This window comes from Pipistrellus hanaki (genome assembly GCF_964339955.1).
Source record: "Pipistrellus hanaki genome assembly, chromosome: 1".
Lineage (NCBI taxonomy): Eukaryota > Metazoa > Chordata > Mammalia > Chiroptera > Vespertilionidae > Pipistrellus > Pipistrellus hanaki.
This window is the reverse complement of record NC_140503.1, coordinates 21,894,190-21,911,776: the sequence shown is the minus strand read 5'-3', so window position 1 is coordinate 21,911,776 and position 17,587 is coordinate 21,894,190. Positions and strand designations below refer to the sequence as shown.

The window sequence follows — 17,587 nt, the reverse complement described above, 5'->3', positions numbered from 1 at the left end:
AAGAGAGATGACTGATTACCAAAAATTAGGCTGCTTCTGATATTGGGCTCTGTGTCATATGACCTACTAGATTAACCTGCTATTCCCTGAGCTATTCCAGGTAATCCCCCTGTGGGGAATGGCTGGCAGGAGTATTGAGGAGGAGGACAGAGGATGATAGGCAATCCTTGAGAGTCCCTCTGTCGTTTCTCTGGTGGACACCTAGTTCCTACTCCTTTCCCTAGGCTTTATATGTAACTTGAAGACAGAATCCTGGAAATTCAGAAAAAATTATACTTCAGGGTCCCTTCTCCCCTTCTCCAAGTGATCCTTCTCTCAAAACTACCCCAATATTCTCAATATTCTGCACCTGGAAGTATCAACCACCTTTCAAGAAAAGGAAAGACAGCAGAAACTGGTTTGGCTCAGTGGATAGAGCATTGGCCTGCGGACTGAAAGGTCCCGGGTTTGATTCTGGTCAAGGGCATGTACCTTGGTTGCGGGCACATCCCCAGTAGGAAGTGTGCAAGAGGCAACTGATCGATGATTCTTTCTCATAGATGTTTCTAACTCTCTATCCCTCTCTCTTCCTCTCTGTAAAAAATCAATAAAAATATTTTTTTTTTAAAGAAAAAGAAAAGGAAAGACAAATTTTAGCTATACTTCTTGGACACATGGGTTTCAAACTACAGGCAACCCAGGTCTCTCTTAATCTCACATTGAATTAAACATTACATACTCTAGTCCAAAATGTTCTCTGAAGAAAGACATTCCATAGTCATAAGATTCTGTAATGCACATTACACTCTCAGTACATTTCTTTCTACTAGAGTATGGATTTATCGATTCTGGTGAGGGTACCAGTTGCCCTTACCTGCTATTTTCTGCACAAAGGTGTAAACATGAATTCGTGTTCCAGTGCTCCCTGCATCAAACATAATTCCATACAAGGTGCTGGTACTGACATTGATGGGACACATGGAAGACAGGAAGACACCTTCAAACCAAGTCTGCTGGTCTCTGTGGAAGATAGTGCTGCAAACACAGGATGCTACCAACATGAAAAAGGCTGCTCCCCAGAAAGTGGCCATTCTCTTCCCAAGACGTGGTGAGTCTAGCCCTTTGTTGCAGAAGCAGTGCTGCTCAAACACCTGCAGTGGCTTAAAGGACAAAGCCATACAAGGTTAGATCAGGTGGCCTTTTTGTTTACACCTGTAAAAGAAGAAACACCCATCATAGAAGTACCACCCCTTTCCTAAGGTGCCCCTTCTTCTCTGTTTCTAATAACCAGAACAACCAGATAGACCTGGGTGACACAGACTCTGAGGACCTTTTCTGAAGGCTATCTGGTTGCAAAGGGAAATCTGGGATTTAAATTATATTTAACCAGGCTCTGCTTTTAATTGTAGAGTGGATCTCACATATACAAAGGCTCTCTCTGACACCTTGCTCCTATTGTGGAGTCCAATTTTCTTATCTCCATTTTGACAAGTTTGTCTTTAGAGCATGTACTAACCCTCTCTCCCTGTTACCTCTCTTTCTTTTTTTTTGATATAAGAAGCTTCAATTTCTGAATTAAAGTTATAAAGTTCCAAAGGAGTTATGAAGTCCCAGTACCGGAGTGTTCCCAGACTTCAAAAATCAGGTTACTGGACTGACACATGTGACCAACAATGTTGACATTGGCTTGCACATGCAACCACATCTCAAGGAAATAATTAACTTAATTTAAATCACTTAAATAGGTCATTATGGTTTTTGTTTTCTTTATTTTTCATTCATTATGGTTTTTAAAATATCCTTCACAGGTTTCAAGCTATGTTATGCCCATAAGAATTTAGGGCAGATGGACAAATTAACACAGAGGCATTCAATAACTTGCGGAAAGTAATAAAGCAGGTCAATGGTGAGATTTTATTATTATTATTGATTTCAGAGAAGAAGGATGAAAGAGAGATAACAACATCAATAATGAGAGAATAATTGATCAGTTGCCTCCTGCATACCCCCTACTGGGGATCAAGCCTACAATCTGGGCATGTGCCATTGACTGGAATTGAACCTGAGACCCTTCAGTCCACAGGCCAATGCTCTATCCACGGAGCCAAATTGGTTAGGGCAATGGTGAGATTTTATCAGAAAACAGTCTTTACTCTTGCCAACATTTCTTCTTTCCTGATTTAAAAGTGCATCTCTTATGGCAAGTTACTCCTATATTTCTTTATGTGTCCTTAGCAAAGGCATAAAACTCAGTACGAGTGCTCAGCATTCTTTGTTTTGAATTTGTTATGAAAGGTTGATAGGTTGAATATAATTGATGAAAACCTAGAGTAAGGTAACACAGAAAAATGTCTCCTGGATAGGCTGTATTTCCCCCTGGGATTAATGAAGAATGCTAATGCTATATCTATCCTCTAACATTTTTTAATCCTCACCCGAGAATATAGTTTTCATTTATTTTTTTATTTATTTTTTTTTTTAGAGAGAGAGAGAGTGGAAGGGAAAGAAGGCATGGGAGGAGATAGCGAGAGAAAAACATCTGTTGGTTGCCTTACGCACTTGCTTCCACCAGGCCTGGGGACCGAACCCGCAATCCAGTTACATGTCCTTGATTGGAATCAAACCTGAGAACTTTCCGTGCATGACTAACACTCTACCAAGCATGTCAAACTCAAGGCCAATGGGCAGCATGCCTCATTGCACTGAGCACACGGGACAGGTCTATCCTCTTAATGTTTAAGGCTTCCTTAATTGCCCCTTATGTACTTGGCTCAAAACATTTTTTATTTTTTTATTTTTTATTTTTAAATATATTTTACTGATTTTTTACAGAGAAGAGGAGAGAGGGATAGAGAGCTAGAAACTTCAATGAGAGAGAAACATCGACCAGCTGCCTCCTGCACACCCCCCATCGGGGATGTGCCCGCAACCAATGTACATGCCCTTGACCGGAATCGAACCCGGGACCCCTCAGTCCGCAGACCGACGCTCTACCACTGAGCCAAACTGGTTTCGGCTCAAAACATTTTTAAAATAATTTTTTTACTCCTCACTTACAGTGGACATACAATATATATTAGTTTCAGGTGTATATCCCAGTGATCAGACCTCATATAACTTACTAAGTGATCATCCTGATAAATCTCATACCCATTTGACATTATACATAGTTGATAGGATATTATTGACTATATTTCCTATGCTATAATTTACATCCCCATGATTATTCTGCAACAACCAATTTATACTTTTTAATCCCCTCACCTTTCCCCCCTCATCTTCCCAGTCATCCCCAAATTTGGCAACCACTGACAATGTTTTCTGTATCTATAAGTCTATTTCTGTTCTGCTTGTTTATCTTGTTTTTTAGATTCAATTGTTGATATGTATTTATTGCGATTTGGTTTCTTCTTCTTCTTCTTCTTCAAGAAGACACTTTAATATTTCATGTAATAATGTTTGATGGTGATTAATTCCTGTAGCTTTTTCTTGTCTAGGAAGCCATTTTTCTCTTCTTCCATTATAAATAATAGCTTTTCTAGGTAGAGTAATTTTGGTTGTAGGTTCTTGCTTTTCATCACTTTGAATATTTCTTGCCATCCTCTTCTTGCCTGCAAAATTCTATTGAGAAATCAGCTGACAATCTGATGGGAGCTCCCTTCTAGGTAACGAACTGTTTTTATCTTGCTGCTTTTAAGATTCTCTTTATCTTTAACCTTTTGCATTTTAATTTTTGTGTGTCTTGGTATGGGCCTCTTTGGATTCATCTTGCCTATTTCCTTCACCAGGTTAGGGAAGTTTTCTGTCATTTTTTCTCAAATAGGATTTCAATTCTGTATGGTTTTCTCCTCACCCGAGGATATTTTTTCCATCCACTGATTTTTAGAGAGAGAGTGGAAGGGAGAGGGAGAGACAGAGAGAAATACTGATGTGAGAGAGATACAGTGATTGGTTGGTCAGAGCCGGGAGTCTGCAACTGAGGCATGTACCCTTGATCAGAGTCCAGAATCAAAACCAGGACTCTTCAATCCACAGGCTGATACTCTTATCCACTGAGCAAAACTGGCTAGGGCTCAATTTTTTGAAAAATATATATTTTTATTGATTTCTGAGAGGACTAGAGAGGGAGAGCTAGAAAAAAATCAATGATGAAAGAAAATCATTGGTCAGCTGCCTCCTACATGTGGCACACTGGGGATCAAGTCCACAAACTGGGCATGTGCCCTGACGAGGAATCGAACAGTGACCTCTTGTTTCATAGGGCAACACTCACCCACAGAGCCACACCGGCTGGACGGTTTTCAATTTTTTGTTCTCTCTTCTACTTCCGGCACTCCCATCATTCAAAGTTGTCCCAGTGACTCCTTATACTATCTTCATTTTTTTGGAGGGTGGTGGGAGGGGAATTCTCTTTTCTTTTTGCTGTTCTGGTTAGTGTTTTCTGCTTTCCTTATATTCCAAATCTCCAATTTGATTCTCTGCTTCATCTACTCCACTGTTGACTCCCTATAATGTATTCATTTCAGTCAGTGTATTCTTCATTTCTGACTGGTTCTTTTTTATGTTTTCTATCTCTATTTTTATATTTCCTACCTCTTTGTTGAAGTTTTCACTAAGTTCATTGAGCATACATATAACCAGTGTTTTGAACTCTGCATCTAGTAGTTTGTTTCCATTTTGTTTAGTTTTTAAAAATATATATATTTTTATTTTTTAGAGAGAGGAAGAGAGAGGGATAGAGAGTTAGAAGCATAGATGAGAGAAAATCATCAATCGGCTGCCTCTTGCACACCCCCTATGGGAATGTGCCAACAACCAAGGTACATGGCCTTGACCAGAATCGAACCCGGGACCTTTCAGTCCACAGGCCAACGTTCTATCCACTGGGCCAAACCGGTTTCGGCTAGTTTTTTGTTGTTGTTTGTTTTTTGAGTTTGGTTCTGTTCTTTTTTTTGGAACATGTTTCTTTGTGTCCTCATTTTGGCTGCCTCCCTATGTTTGTTTCTATCTATTAGGTTGAGCTGCAACATCTCTCAGACTTGGTAAAATGGCCTTATGTACTAGATGTTCTATAGGGTCCAGTAGCACAGCCTCCCTATGCACCTGAGCTGGGCATTCTAGGTGCACTGTTGTGGGAAGCCACTGTTTTCCCAATATTGTCATAAGAGTGCACCAAGGAATGCGGAAGGCCGATGGGCCTTGGATGTTAGCAGGGCTGTGTTGAGATGGTGGTGGCTTGAAGCAATTTCTTGACCTAATAGCCTCAAAGTAAATGTTTATTAAACCTTACTGATCTTTATTGACCTTAGAGATGATCTGTTACCTGTTTGCTGTGCTTTAATGAGGGTAAGATGTTATCTAAAATTGAATAAAAAGCAGGTAGGGCCAGGTTTGAGTGTGCCTCTCCAAGAGAGAGGTCTCCTCCTGGCCCCCATGCCTTCTAAATTCATATTTCTTGTCTATGTTTTCATTTGTGCATTGGCCCCTTTTTCAAATCCTGAACCCCTGTCGTAAAAGGTTGCGGCACACTGTACTCTCCTATCCCAGACCCAGATGAGCTGTGTACACCCTCCTGTATAGTTGAGCCTTGATTGCTATATACACAATGGGAGGGATTTATCTCCTAGGCCAATCAGCTGCAAGAACTGTAGAAGATCACCAATGACTGTGGAAGATCAGTTGTGCAGGGCCCACCCCACAGAGCAAGACTTACTTCAGCGGGGCTTGGTGCCTGCTGAGTTCACTTCTGAAGTGTGTCACATATGGAGGTGACTGGGTAGTGCTTCAATGTGGTCTGAAACTGTCCACTGGGTGCACTGACTTTGGGCCTCCCAGGAGGTTCAGACCAAGGTCAGCTGCTGCCTAGGGCCACCCACCATGAGCTACAAAGTGATCTGTAGATGGCTGCTACTTGTGCTGAGCTTGGAGGTGCCCTGACGAGACCAAGCTGCAAACAAAGGCTCCTGCTACTAGTGCTGGACCTGTGGCCACTTAGTGAGAGGTATGGGGCACACTGAGGCCAGCTGCTGCTTGAGAGATTTTTGAAAAATCTGAAGCACAAGCCAAAACAGACCATTTATGTCAAAAAGTCACTGGAAACAGTTTGGGTGGGCCCACAAGTTGAGTAGTGTGGGGTCTCAAGGAATCACCAGGGTGGGGCAAAGAGTATGAGCCAGGTTAATGGAAAACTCAGATACGGCTCCCTCATACTGCCTCTGGGAAGGGGGTATCAAAAAAAAAGAACAATGGCACTCTAATCCCTAGTTGTAGGATTTCCATTCAGCTAGATTTCAGATGGCTCTGGATAATGGTTGTTCTGTAGTTTAGGTGTCATTTTGATGTTTCAAAACAGTTTTGGGAGGTTTTCTTATCCAGCTTTATCTCTGAAATTCACCTTGTATAAGCCATAGTTACTCATTAAACAAGATCTAATTCCAAAGTCCCCATTTCCCAGTCCCCTTATCTCTAACACAATACTTGGTGTAGTTAGAATACTGAGGATTTTTAATCATTCTTAAGTTTGTTGATCTCCTATGTCAAAATGTATCATTTTCCACAGATGACACATAAAAGCAAATTAAAACTGCATTTGGAATTTTAAAGTATTTAAAATAGAGTTGTTCTGAGATACTACAAAGGCAGAGTTAGAATTATCAATCTGAACACTCTTCAAGGTTGAACTTTTATCCTGAGGTTAAAAATCAGAGTTATTGGTTAGGAAAGGAGAATTTTTAGAATCTTACACAAAGGAAACTTCATCCCAGGAAATCAACTACTGAAACCAGGGCAGATGCCTGGCCAGATTCATACTCACATCTTAAATTACTCCCTGTGGCTGATTCTTCTTTTACAGAAAATAAGCTGGTCATGTAGATCAAACTAAATAGCTGAAAACAGAAACCACTTTTAGGATTATCTGAGCATTAATAGATCCTAGCCTTGTCCAGAGCTCAAACCATATTCAATACCTGATTCCTTTTCTCCCCTAGGATGTGTATTTAGGGACTTTCCAGTCACCAGTCTTCCCCTTCTCCATGACTGATGTACAGCAGCTGCTACAGGGCTCATTCATATTTTCTCTATTATTGTTGTTTCTGAAAAACTTCTCCATCTTCTATTTCCATTAAGCAAGAATTTGCCTTTCAAAAGAGATTTCAAAGGGAAAAAATGCATACTAGGTATCCTTTTTCATGGAGTAAAAACTGCAGAGTCATGCCAGGTGTTCAGTGTACTAGTAAAACTAAACAGTTATTAAAGAAAGCAAAAGATCAACACATAAAATGCCTCTTTTGCTCTCAACCCCACTTCTAACACCATTTCTAATCTAATTTTTAAGATTAGCTACTTTAAGAATGATAATAGAAAGGTTTACAATTTAGAGTACATAGAATAGTGTCCTATTTACATGACACCAGCCTGCGCAGCTTACTCATTCGCTTTAGTTTTTGCTCAATTGCCATTAGATTCTCAGTGAGACCCTTCTTGTCCACTCTATAAAATGCAACCCACCCAGTCACACACACATTTACCTTTCTTCCTTGTTATATTTCTCCATAGCACTTCTCATCTTCTAATGCCCTATGTAATTTACTATTTTGGGTGGGTTTTTTTTTGTTTTTGTTTTTTTTTAAATACTTTCTGTTCCCCAACTACCTCTTCCCCTTCCCAATGTGAGTTATACACAGGCAGGAATATCTGTTTTGTTCAATGATGTGTTCTTGGTACTGGAACAGAGCAACCACAAAGTAGGTGTTGAATAAATACTCTGAAGGGAAGAACAGTTTTCAATAGCTCAGGGACTGAATCTCACCCACGTAAGAATATAATAGCTGACTTCTTTCCAAAAGGAGATTACCTACCCTTTGGAAGACCAAAATTCCAAACTTCCAAGGAAGAATTGTTTCTTCAAATGTGTCGAATATATAAACCTGACTATGTACATTTTCAGTTTTATACGCTACTGAAAATAATGCACATAGTAAGGTTTATTTTGTATAAATTGGTGAGTATTTATCAGTTTATTTAAATCCACTACTTTCAGAATTGGTCTTCTCAATATATCTTGCTCTCTATCTCCTATTCACTCCCAACAAAGCCTCATCTTTAATTCTTTTCATTGAGACTTTGGTGCCAGCCTGTGTTTGTCACTATGCTCATATCCTCTAAAGTCTTTTCAATGTCTCTATAGTAAACCCTATTCTTCCCTAGTCTGTCTTTCCAGAGCTTCACTTCTGGATTCCCTCCCTCCTTGTCACTCAGAGCCTGAGAGACCACAATCCCACAGGACCCATGTCCCATCTGGGTGCTCACCTGCTCGCATGCCTGCCTGTTCCCTGTGAATTCTTGCTTTCACCGTTGGTTGCCTTTTGCTCTTTGCTCCTATTTCAGCTCTTCTGAGTCAAGCTACCTTCATGAAGCACACTCACCTTTGTGCTAGTTTGCAAGTAGCTGTGTGGCATTTTGCTAACTCACTCCCTTCTTTATCTTTCACTCCTCCCTTACCCACCTTTTTTTGGTCTGGTTCATCTACTTTTATGATAGTTAAGTGCCAACTAGTAGATTATTGCTTATAGATTGAAGTTGCTCAGGAACTGAATTCTGTATTCTTTTTACACAGGAAATTAATTACCCACTACTGAATGTTTTACAATGTTATTTAATAATGTTATTTTTAAGAAGGGAAGGCAGACTGCAAGATAGTGTGTGAGTGAGAGAACAAAGGGAGAGTGTGTGGTTGCATAGGGAGTGTTTGTTGGTGAGTAGAGGGATGGCTATACTCCAGGAGACTGTGGGGGGACTGGGACAGGGTTCCCCTGACCAGAAAGCCCCCCCAGTTGCTGGGTTTCCCGGAGTGACCAGCTCTGATGCAGAGACTGTGCCATCTTGAAGGGGAAAATGGATGTTATCGGAAGTCTGAAAATCCCGGGAATCTACAACTACGGCACCCAGCAAACAGCTGCGAACCTAAGAACACCAGTCCCCAAGAGGCATGAGCATACAGATTCAGAGAAGCTCTGCACCCCCTCAAAGAAAGGTCAGGTTTTACCTGGGATAAGGAGAGAGAAAACTACATAACCAGACACCTGGAGAAGAGAGATCATGGGGAGACAAATAAACAGCCCGCATATGAAAGAAAAGGAGACATCGCCAGAAAAGGAAGTAAACGATGTGGAGGCAAGCAACCTGTCAGAGAAAGAATTCAGAGAAATGGTCATAAGATGGATGAAAAGAATGGAAGACAAATTCAAAAATTTGTCTTATAAGAACCAAGAAGAAATGAAGAACCAAGAAGAAATGAAAAATGACATCGCTGCTATAAAGAACTCAATAGAAAGCATCAACAGTAGACTAGAAGAAGCAGAGTACCACATCAGTGAGTTAGAAGACAAGGTAGAAAAAAATATCCCAGCAGAGCAGCTTCTAGGAAAAAAAAAAAAATAAAAAAAAGCAGGAGGAGAGCTTAAAGGAACTTTAGGACAACATGAATCGAAACAACATCCATATAATGGGGATGCCAGAAGGAGAGGAAACTGAGCGAGGAATAATAATGTTATTTTTACAATTACAAATACATAACTATGTAATGTTATTAATTCCTTACTAATTCATGTTTTTACAACACAGTCCAATAATAGAGAAGTTAATAGTACTCCTGATAGCTTCCATCCTTGAAATGAGTTTAGAAAACTGAGCGCTGCATTGTCATTTACTAAGTATCAAATATATAACAGACATTGTGCTAACTTCTAGATACAAAAGAGGAATCAGATATAGGCCCATTTACTGGGGAGACTTCAGCTTGCTAGAAGAAACAGAAAAGTAACCTAATAGCTATAATGTACTGCGGTACGTTCTCTGAAAGAAAGAGGCACAGTGTGTGACAAAAACACACATAAAAGGCAAGTAACTCATCCTAGAAGGGGAAGGATTGAGGTGGGAAGGGAGTGGTAGGTTTCTTTTTATTTTTTAATATGTTTTTATTGATTTTTTACTGATTTCAGAGAGGAAGGGAGAGGGTGAGAGGTATAGAAACATTAAAGATAGAAACATCAATGATGAGAATCATTGATTGGCTGCCTCCTGCACGTCCCCCACTTGGGATCGAGCCCACAATCAGGCATGTGCCTTTGACTGGAATTGAACCTGGGACCCTGAGCCAAACCAGCTAGGGCGGGGGTGGTAGATTTCTTAAGGGATGAGAGGCTTGAGTCCTGAAGCAGTGGTAGAAATTAACCTGGTGAAGTGACACAAAAAGAATCCTGAGAGCTTCAAATATTAAAAGAGTTTAGAATGGCTAGAATATAAAGATATACCATAAGAGAGGGCAGGTGTGGGAAAGGATAGTTCTGAGACACTGAAATGTTTCAAAATGAACTTTAGGACAACATGAATCGAAACAACATCCATATAATAGAAATGCCAGAAGGAGAGGAAACTGAGTGAGGAATAATAATGTTATTTTTACAATTACAAATACGTAATTATGTAATGTTATTAATTCCTTACTAATTCATGTTTTTACAACACAGTCCAATAGAGAAGTTAATGAGTGAACTTGTTTCTCACACATGTACAATACCATGGTGACACCTGACTGTTATTTATGTCTATTTCCTCCCTAAGCAAGTACCAATATTGATTGACTTAAATAAAATGACACAGTATTCCCCAACAATGGAAAATAATGAAATGGGATAGATGGCTAGAAAGGTACACCTGAAAGTCTGAAAAACAGTGAAATGTAAAAGTACCAACTGCCAATTTTTCTGAGCTCCACAGTAAAGTTGGCTTTAATAAAGTTAAAAATTAAACACAAATCAAGTTTAAAATGTAACTGGGATAAAATCTCTGAACTATGGGAATGAATTAGTCAAACCAACCAAAGCATAAGTTAGCCAAGCAGAGCCAAGCCAATGTAGTTCAAATAAAGCAAATCTGTGACAGATTTCAGCACAGTGAGCACTGCCTCCCTTGGGGACATGACTTGGCACTTACATACCAAATACCCACGGCCAGAACCCTGGGACACCTTGCTATCTATCCGAAGGGTGTCTAAGGTGAAGGTACATATTGTTCGTATTTCTCAAGCCAAGTAGTGAGCCTGGAACATGTCAGACGTCAGTCAGTGTGTCCTGAATGGACTTGGTACAGTTGGACTAATGGTATCTGCAGGAGCATTGGGCAGAGTACCCCCTTTCCCAGGATCTTATTATGACAAGTATCATATCCTCAAATCCTCATATCCTGCTCCTCAGCCCGTGGATAGGAGTACTATTCCAGGAAGCCTATTTACTCAGATATTAATTCATACGTTTAGCCACTCCAGAACTTATCAGTTGCCTAATGTTATTCACAAGTAGAGCAGCAAAGATGAACCATTTTAGACCTGCCCTTTAAGAGACTAAACAGGAAAAAAATACCTCTATAAAGTTAAAATGTGACAAATAGCAGTTACCATGTTCTGATATTTCAAAACAAGGAGAGATTACTCCCAGCTGGGATGATCAGAGGGTTTGTGAAAAGGTGGCACCTAAGAAAGGGAATTAGAACAGGAGAGTAGTGTTTTTGGGGGGAGGAGGGGAGACAATATAAATTAAGACATGGATGGGGAAAAAAAAAAAAAAAAAGAGGATAGGGCACGGAAGTCCCTGGGGAATAGTAAACAGATCAGTTTGACTAACTGTAGAAAATAAAGTTGGAAAGGCAGATTGAGGTCAGAGGGGGAGGGGGGGAGGGAGAGGGAGAGAGGGAGGAAGAGAGAGAGAGAGAGAGGTATCTGTTGCTCCACTCCTTTATGCACTGGCTGGTTGATTCTTGTATGTGCCCTGACCAGGGATCAAACCCACAACCTTAGAATATCAGGACGATGTTCTAAACTGAGCTATCCAGCTAGGGCTCAGCTAAGGAGTTTAAACTTTACTCTGCAGGTGATGAGAAACCATTGGAGATTTTGAGCAAGGGAGTGTCACAAATATGACTCTAACAGTTACATGTAAGAAGGATTGGGGTGGAGATCCTTGGAAAGCTCCATTGGTCTAATTCAACAAATGTCTGCAGATGCCTACTAGGTACTAGGTGCCAGAAAATTAAAAGTGAACACACAGACCTTTTTTATTCAAGATACTCAAGAGTATGGCAGAGGCAACACACACACACACACACACACACACACACACACACACCTTTTAAGTTAATCAGAAAAATGCTAAAGGAGCCTAAAGTACAGGATTTACTCTACCCCAAGGGCTAAGCCCAAATCTAATTCACAGATCAGAAGGATGGTTATATCTTTTAGGTCTCTCCACTGCTAAGATCAAATACTCTAACTCCCAATAAAGGAATTAGGATTGATGCATTGGTGGTTACCAATAAATATAAAATTCTTTCCTATAAACAGATAATTTGTTTCTGTACTTCATCACATTTTAATCAAAACATTATTAGACAGCATGGCAGGTTTGGCTCAATGGGCCTGTCAAGGGCACATGCCCAGGTTGCAGGCTTAATTCCCAGGGGGGGCTGGGGGGCATGCAAGAGGCAGCTGACTAGAGATTCTCTCTCATCATTGGTTTTTTTCTCTCCCTGCCTCTCTGAAATCAACAAAATTCTTATATAATAAAACCTTAATATGCAAATCGACTAAACAGCAGAACAACCAGTCATTATGATGTGTTCTGACCACAAGGGGACAGAAGCTCAACACAGGAGCTGCCCCCTGGTGGCAGCTGATCAATGTTTCTCTTTCATTGATGTTTCTTACTCTCTATCCCTCTCCCTTCCTCTCTATAAAAAATCAATGAAATGTATATTTTAAAATGTTATGCTAAGTGAAAAAAGCCAGACACAAACAGACAAATATTATATGATTTCACTTATCCTATCTAATAAAAGTAATATGCAAATTGACCGTCACTCCAACACAGAAGATGGCCACCCCCATGTGGTCAAAGATGGATGCCCCCATGTGGACACAAGATGGCTGCCACAAGATGGCCTGCAGGGGAGGCAGTTGTGGGCAATCAGGCCAGCAGGGGAGGGCAGTTAGGGGTAACTGGGCTGGCAGAGGAGGGCAGTTGGGGGAGACCAGGCCTGCAGGGGAAGGCAGTTAGGGGTGACCAGGCTGGCAGGGGAGGGTAATTAGGGGCAATCAGGCCAGCAGGGGAGCAGTTAGATATCAATCAGGGTGGCAGGGGAGTGGTTAGGGAGTGATCAAGCTGGCAGGCAGAAGCACTTAGGGATAATCAGGCAGGCAGGCAGTTGGAAACCAGCAGTCCTGGATTGTGAGAGGGATGTCTGACTGCCCGTTTAGGCCCGATGCCATCGGGATCCCACCAGGATCAGGCCTAAACGGGCAGTCAAACATCCCTCAAGGGGTCCCAGATTGGAGAGGGTGCAGGCTGGACTGAGGGACACATACCTCTGTGCACAAATTCCGTGCATTGGGCCTCTAGTATGAAATAACAAATAGGCAAATGCATTAGAGAAAGTAGAGTAGAGGTTTCCAAGGGGTGGGGGAGAGAAGAAAGAGAGCTATTGCTTAACAGGTCCAGAGTTTCTGTTTGGGGTGATAAAAAAAGTTTTGGAAATAGTAATTATGGTTGTACAACACTATGAATGTAATTCATACTACTGAATAATACACTTAGAATGCTTAAAATGTCGATTTTTGTTATACATATTTTATTGTAGTAAAAAAAAAAAATTAAGAGCAGAGGGAACCAAGCACTTCTAGTATAAGATCATTAGCAGAAAAATGGTGGCTACTCAAAAGAGTAACAATTATGACAACACTCTTTCTGAGCTACCACCTCAGCACACAGCCAATTACAATTTAAATTCTGAAGGGTAGTACTGATACTCAGAAAATATTCTTCAGCATTTGAATTTATAAAGTATTGTCCATCCTCTCAGAAAGAGGAAGTTAAACTTATCTATGGAACAGAAGCCTGAAAATTATACATGCAAAAGAGAATTTGAACAATGTTATAAATTCCAATTACAGGACAAACATTTTAAAGAAAAATCCCGGTAGGGCACTTGGACATCCCTCTCACAATCCAGGACTGCTGGCTCCCAACTGCACGCCTGCCCCTAACTGCTTCTGCCTGCCAGCCTGGTCACCCCCTAACCACTCCCCTGCCAGCCCGATTGATGCCTAACTGCTCTCCCCTGCAGGTCTGCTCCCTCCTAACTGCCCTCCCCTGCAGGCCTGATCACCCCCAACTGCCCTCCCTTGAAGGCCTGATCCCTCCCAACTTCCCTCCCCTGCTGACCTGATCACCTACAACTGCCCTCCTTTGCAAGCCTGGTTCCTCCCAACTGCCCTCCCCCATCTTGTGGCGGTCATCTTGTGTCCAGATCGGGGCAGCCATCTTGTGTGTTGGAGTGATGGTCAATTTGCATATTACTCTTTTATTATATAGGACTAGAGACCCGGTGCACGAAATTCATGCATGGGGGTGGGAAGGGAGGACAGGGTATCCTCAGTCCAGCCTGCACCCTCTCCAATCTGGGGCATCCTTCTCACAATCCAGGACTGCTGGCTCCCAACCGCTTGCCTGCCTGCCTGCCTGATTACTCCTGTTTCTGCCTTCCAGCCTGATCACCCCCTAACCACTCCCCTGCCAGCCAGACTGCCGCTAACTTCCCTCTCCTGCCGGTCTGGTAGCCCCTAACTGTCCTCCCCTGCTGGCGTGGCCATTCCAACTGCCCTCCCCTGCTGGCCTGGTCACCCCTAACTGCCCTTCCCTGCTGGTTTGGTCACCCCTAACTGTCCTCCCCTGCAGGCCTGATTGCCCCCAACTGCCCTACCCTGCTAGCCATCTTGTGGCGGCCATCTTGTGTCCACATAGGGACAGCCATCTTGTGTGTTGGAGTGATTGTCAATTTGCATATTACTCTTTTATTAGATTGACACCATCTTGTGTCCACATGGAGGCAGCCATCTTTGACCACATGGGGGCAACTGTCTTGTGTGTTGGAGTGATGGTTAATTTGCATATTACTATTTTATTAGCTAGGAGGATTATATAGAATAGCAGCTAGCAGATGTATAGTTTATGAAATTCTTAAACTTGCCCAGTTGGGAGGTATGGAGGGGACACCATCTGAGTGTGGGCCAAGAGGCAGGTGATGGATTGCATGAGGTGCTGGACCTAAATCATCTCTTGCTTGGAGCAACCATCGTACTAACATTTAAACTTATCTGGGCAAATATTTATTCACTTTTGTGTGTGTGTTTCTTCTTAACCTATTTATTTTCTAATGTAATTATTGCTACAAAGACTATAGTCAATGTATATGTAAGTTATGAATCAGAATAATAAAGCAAATTCATATGAAAGAAAAAACACAAACTAGGCAAAAAAGAATTACAAAACCAAGTCAACAAAACACTTGGCTTATTCCAAGTTTTAAAAAGATGAGCATTCTAAACAATAAAACAAGGCAGGTTTATTCAGCAAAATAACCCTGAAATTTCATAGTAAAACTATCAGAAATTATGGAAGGAAGCGCTACCAGTTGATTTGCTAATTTGCAACTTCCTACTCTGGTATTTGTACCATCAGATATATCTTACTAACAGGAAGACTGAATAACAACATCAAGTTTTTTGGCAAAGAATATAGAAGTTAGACTATATTCTAGAACTACCTCTATTACACTATGAATCTGGACATTTCTCTTAGTCATATTCATCTCTCAATGATTCTAACTATAAATTCAATCTTATAATCAATAAAAATGCGCTGTCTGATAAAATAACTATAAAGTACATACTATAAAATACAAGTAGAAACTTCTATGCTCATATTAAGAGACAATCTTGTTACAAATTTTCATGTTTATAAACTAACCTGTAAACTTATGTATAAACAACAAAAGTCTTGAACTGAATTTCATATTACAATTACTAATTTTTAGAATGCATTCAAATATAGCTTGTGATAGAAGATGCCATATTCCTTTTCTGCAGGTTATCAATAGAGTGCACTTTCAGAACCTTAGACATACAAAGTTAATCATAACTTTATAGATTCCATACCAAGAGGAAACCTCTTCAATGTATGGTAATTCACCCTGGACCCAGTGGAGTGTAACATACAAAAGAGGGGGAGCCGAAACCGGTTTGGCTCAGTGGATAGAGCATCGGCCTGCGGACCCAAAGGTCCCGGGTTCGATTCCAGTCAAGGTCAAGACCTTGGTTGTGGGCACATCCTCAGTAGGGGGTGTGCAAGAGGCAGCTGATCCATGATTCTCTCTCATCGATGTTTCTTACTCTCTATCCCTTTCTCTTCCTCTCTGTAAAAGAATCAATAAAATATGTTAAAAAAAAAAAAAAAAAGAGGGGGAAATGCACCAAAAATAGAGTAAGCCACGATAGTGCTAGCAGATGGTATGTCTAAAAAGATTTTCAGTGCTCACGAACAAATCAGCATGCTCCCTCTAACCACAGAGAATTCAGAAACAGAAACTAAGTACTGTAGGTGAAAAAAAAGGGGGTGTGGGAGAGCACCGGAGGTCAAAAAGCCTCTGGAAAGGATGGCGGTTAAGTTTTCCCTAGGGAAATGGAGAGGGAAGATGCACAATGACGTTTTGAAAGAAATTTAAAATTCAATTCGAAATGGGAAGACTTCGCACACCTGAGCTTCAATCACAAGTTTCCTAACTATTGTCTGGGCACCCTATCTGCCTTAATGACTCACTCGCTCTCCTTGAATGAAGGCTTAGTCACAGAGCTCCTCCTAGGAAAAATTACAATACTTTGGAGTACTCCTTTTCACAAGTGTGCTCAGGAGGGGGGGAAGCAAGAGCTTTCAACTTGATGCAACTACAGAAAAAGGGGCTGCGGACGCAGGAGAGATACTAGCAAGTAGGAATCCGGCGGTTCTGGGCGGGCAGCGTTGGCCGTACAGGACAGAATGGGGCCGCGGACCTGACGCCCGGGCTCTCCGGAAGGCCCGGTAGCCTCCAGGTGGCAGTCCTCGCCCGGCTCCCGGAGGCCCACGGGCGGGCGCTGCCGGGCGGGCGCTGCCGGCCCCACTCCAACCACCGTCTCCTAAAAGTCCTCACCCGCCTCACCAAAAAGATGTGTGGCCCCCGAACGTCCGCTACGTGCGCCATCCCTTACAGAATTAGCAAGAGTGAGAAGCCTGAAGAGGAAGGAAAAGAAACCCAGCGAGTCAGGGAGAGCCTGCGGCGGCCGCGCAGACCCGGCGTGAGGCGATGGCAGGATGCGCCCAGGGACCGGAACGCTGCAGCCCGGGCGGCGCGGCCGGACCTGTACGGCAGCCAGACTCCCGAGGCGACGGCGCCTCCACCTCGCGCCGCCGTCTGAGACGCCCGGCCCCAGGAACGGCGCGCCGCGGGCCGGGGCTAGCTGGCCGCGGCCTCCCCCCACCCGGCCCCGGGACAGGGTCTGGTCCCTCCGCCGCTCGCACACTCACCGCGCGCGCCGCCGCCCCGGCGCGGCCGCCCGCCGCCCTCGGAGCGCTCTCCGCCCCGCCCTCCGCGCCGCCCGGCCCGCGGACTGGGGGCCGCCGCGCGGCGGCGTGGGAGGCGCGTCGGGGCGCATGCGCTCTCCGGGCCACTGGCAACGGCCGGCGCG

General features: G+C 42.6%; 1 protein-coding gene and 1 long non-coding RNA gene across 9 annotated transcripts in view; one reads left to right on the top strand and one right to left on the bottom strand.

Annotated features, from left to right (window-relative positions):
* The window catches only part of ENTPD5 (ectonucleoside triphosphate diphosphohydrolase 5 (inactive)), a 37,545-nt gene extending 19,989 nt beyond the window's left edge, over nt 1-17,556 (bottom strand). The window contains exons 1-5 of one of the 8 annotated variants that reach the window (XM_084893459.1): nt 8,290-8,483; nt 6,948-7,118; nt 6,794-6,866; nt 4,253-4,485; nt 854-1,139 (exon numbers count right to left, since the gene is read on the bottom strand). In XM_084893459.1, the coding sequence (XP_084749585.1) occupies nt 854-1,070 (217 nt within the window). In that variant the 5' untranslated portion in view covers nt 1,071-1,139; nt 4,253-4,485; nt 6,794-6,866; nt 6,948-7,118; nt 8,290-8,483. Of the gene's footprint in view, nt 1-853; nt 1,140-4,252; nt 4,486-6,793; nt 6,867-6,947; nt 7,119-8,289; nt 8,484-17,426 lie in introns of those variants that run through there. The other 7 variants (XM_084893458.1, XM_084893461.1, XM_084893457.1 and 4 more) reach the window with 7 other exon arrangements.
* LOC311627467 lies at nt 13,095-15,425 on the top strand. The gene is made up of 2 exons (XR_014795917.1): nt 13,095-13,162; nt 14,612-15,425. It is a non-coding gene; the product is annotated as an uncharacterized lncRNA (long non-coding RNA).
* Nucleotides 17,557-17,587: the final 31 nt, after the last annotated feature.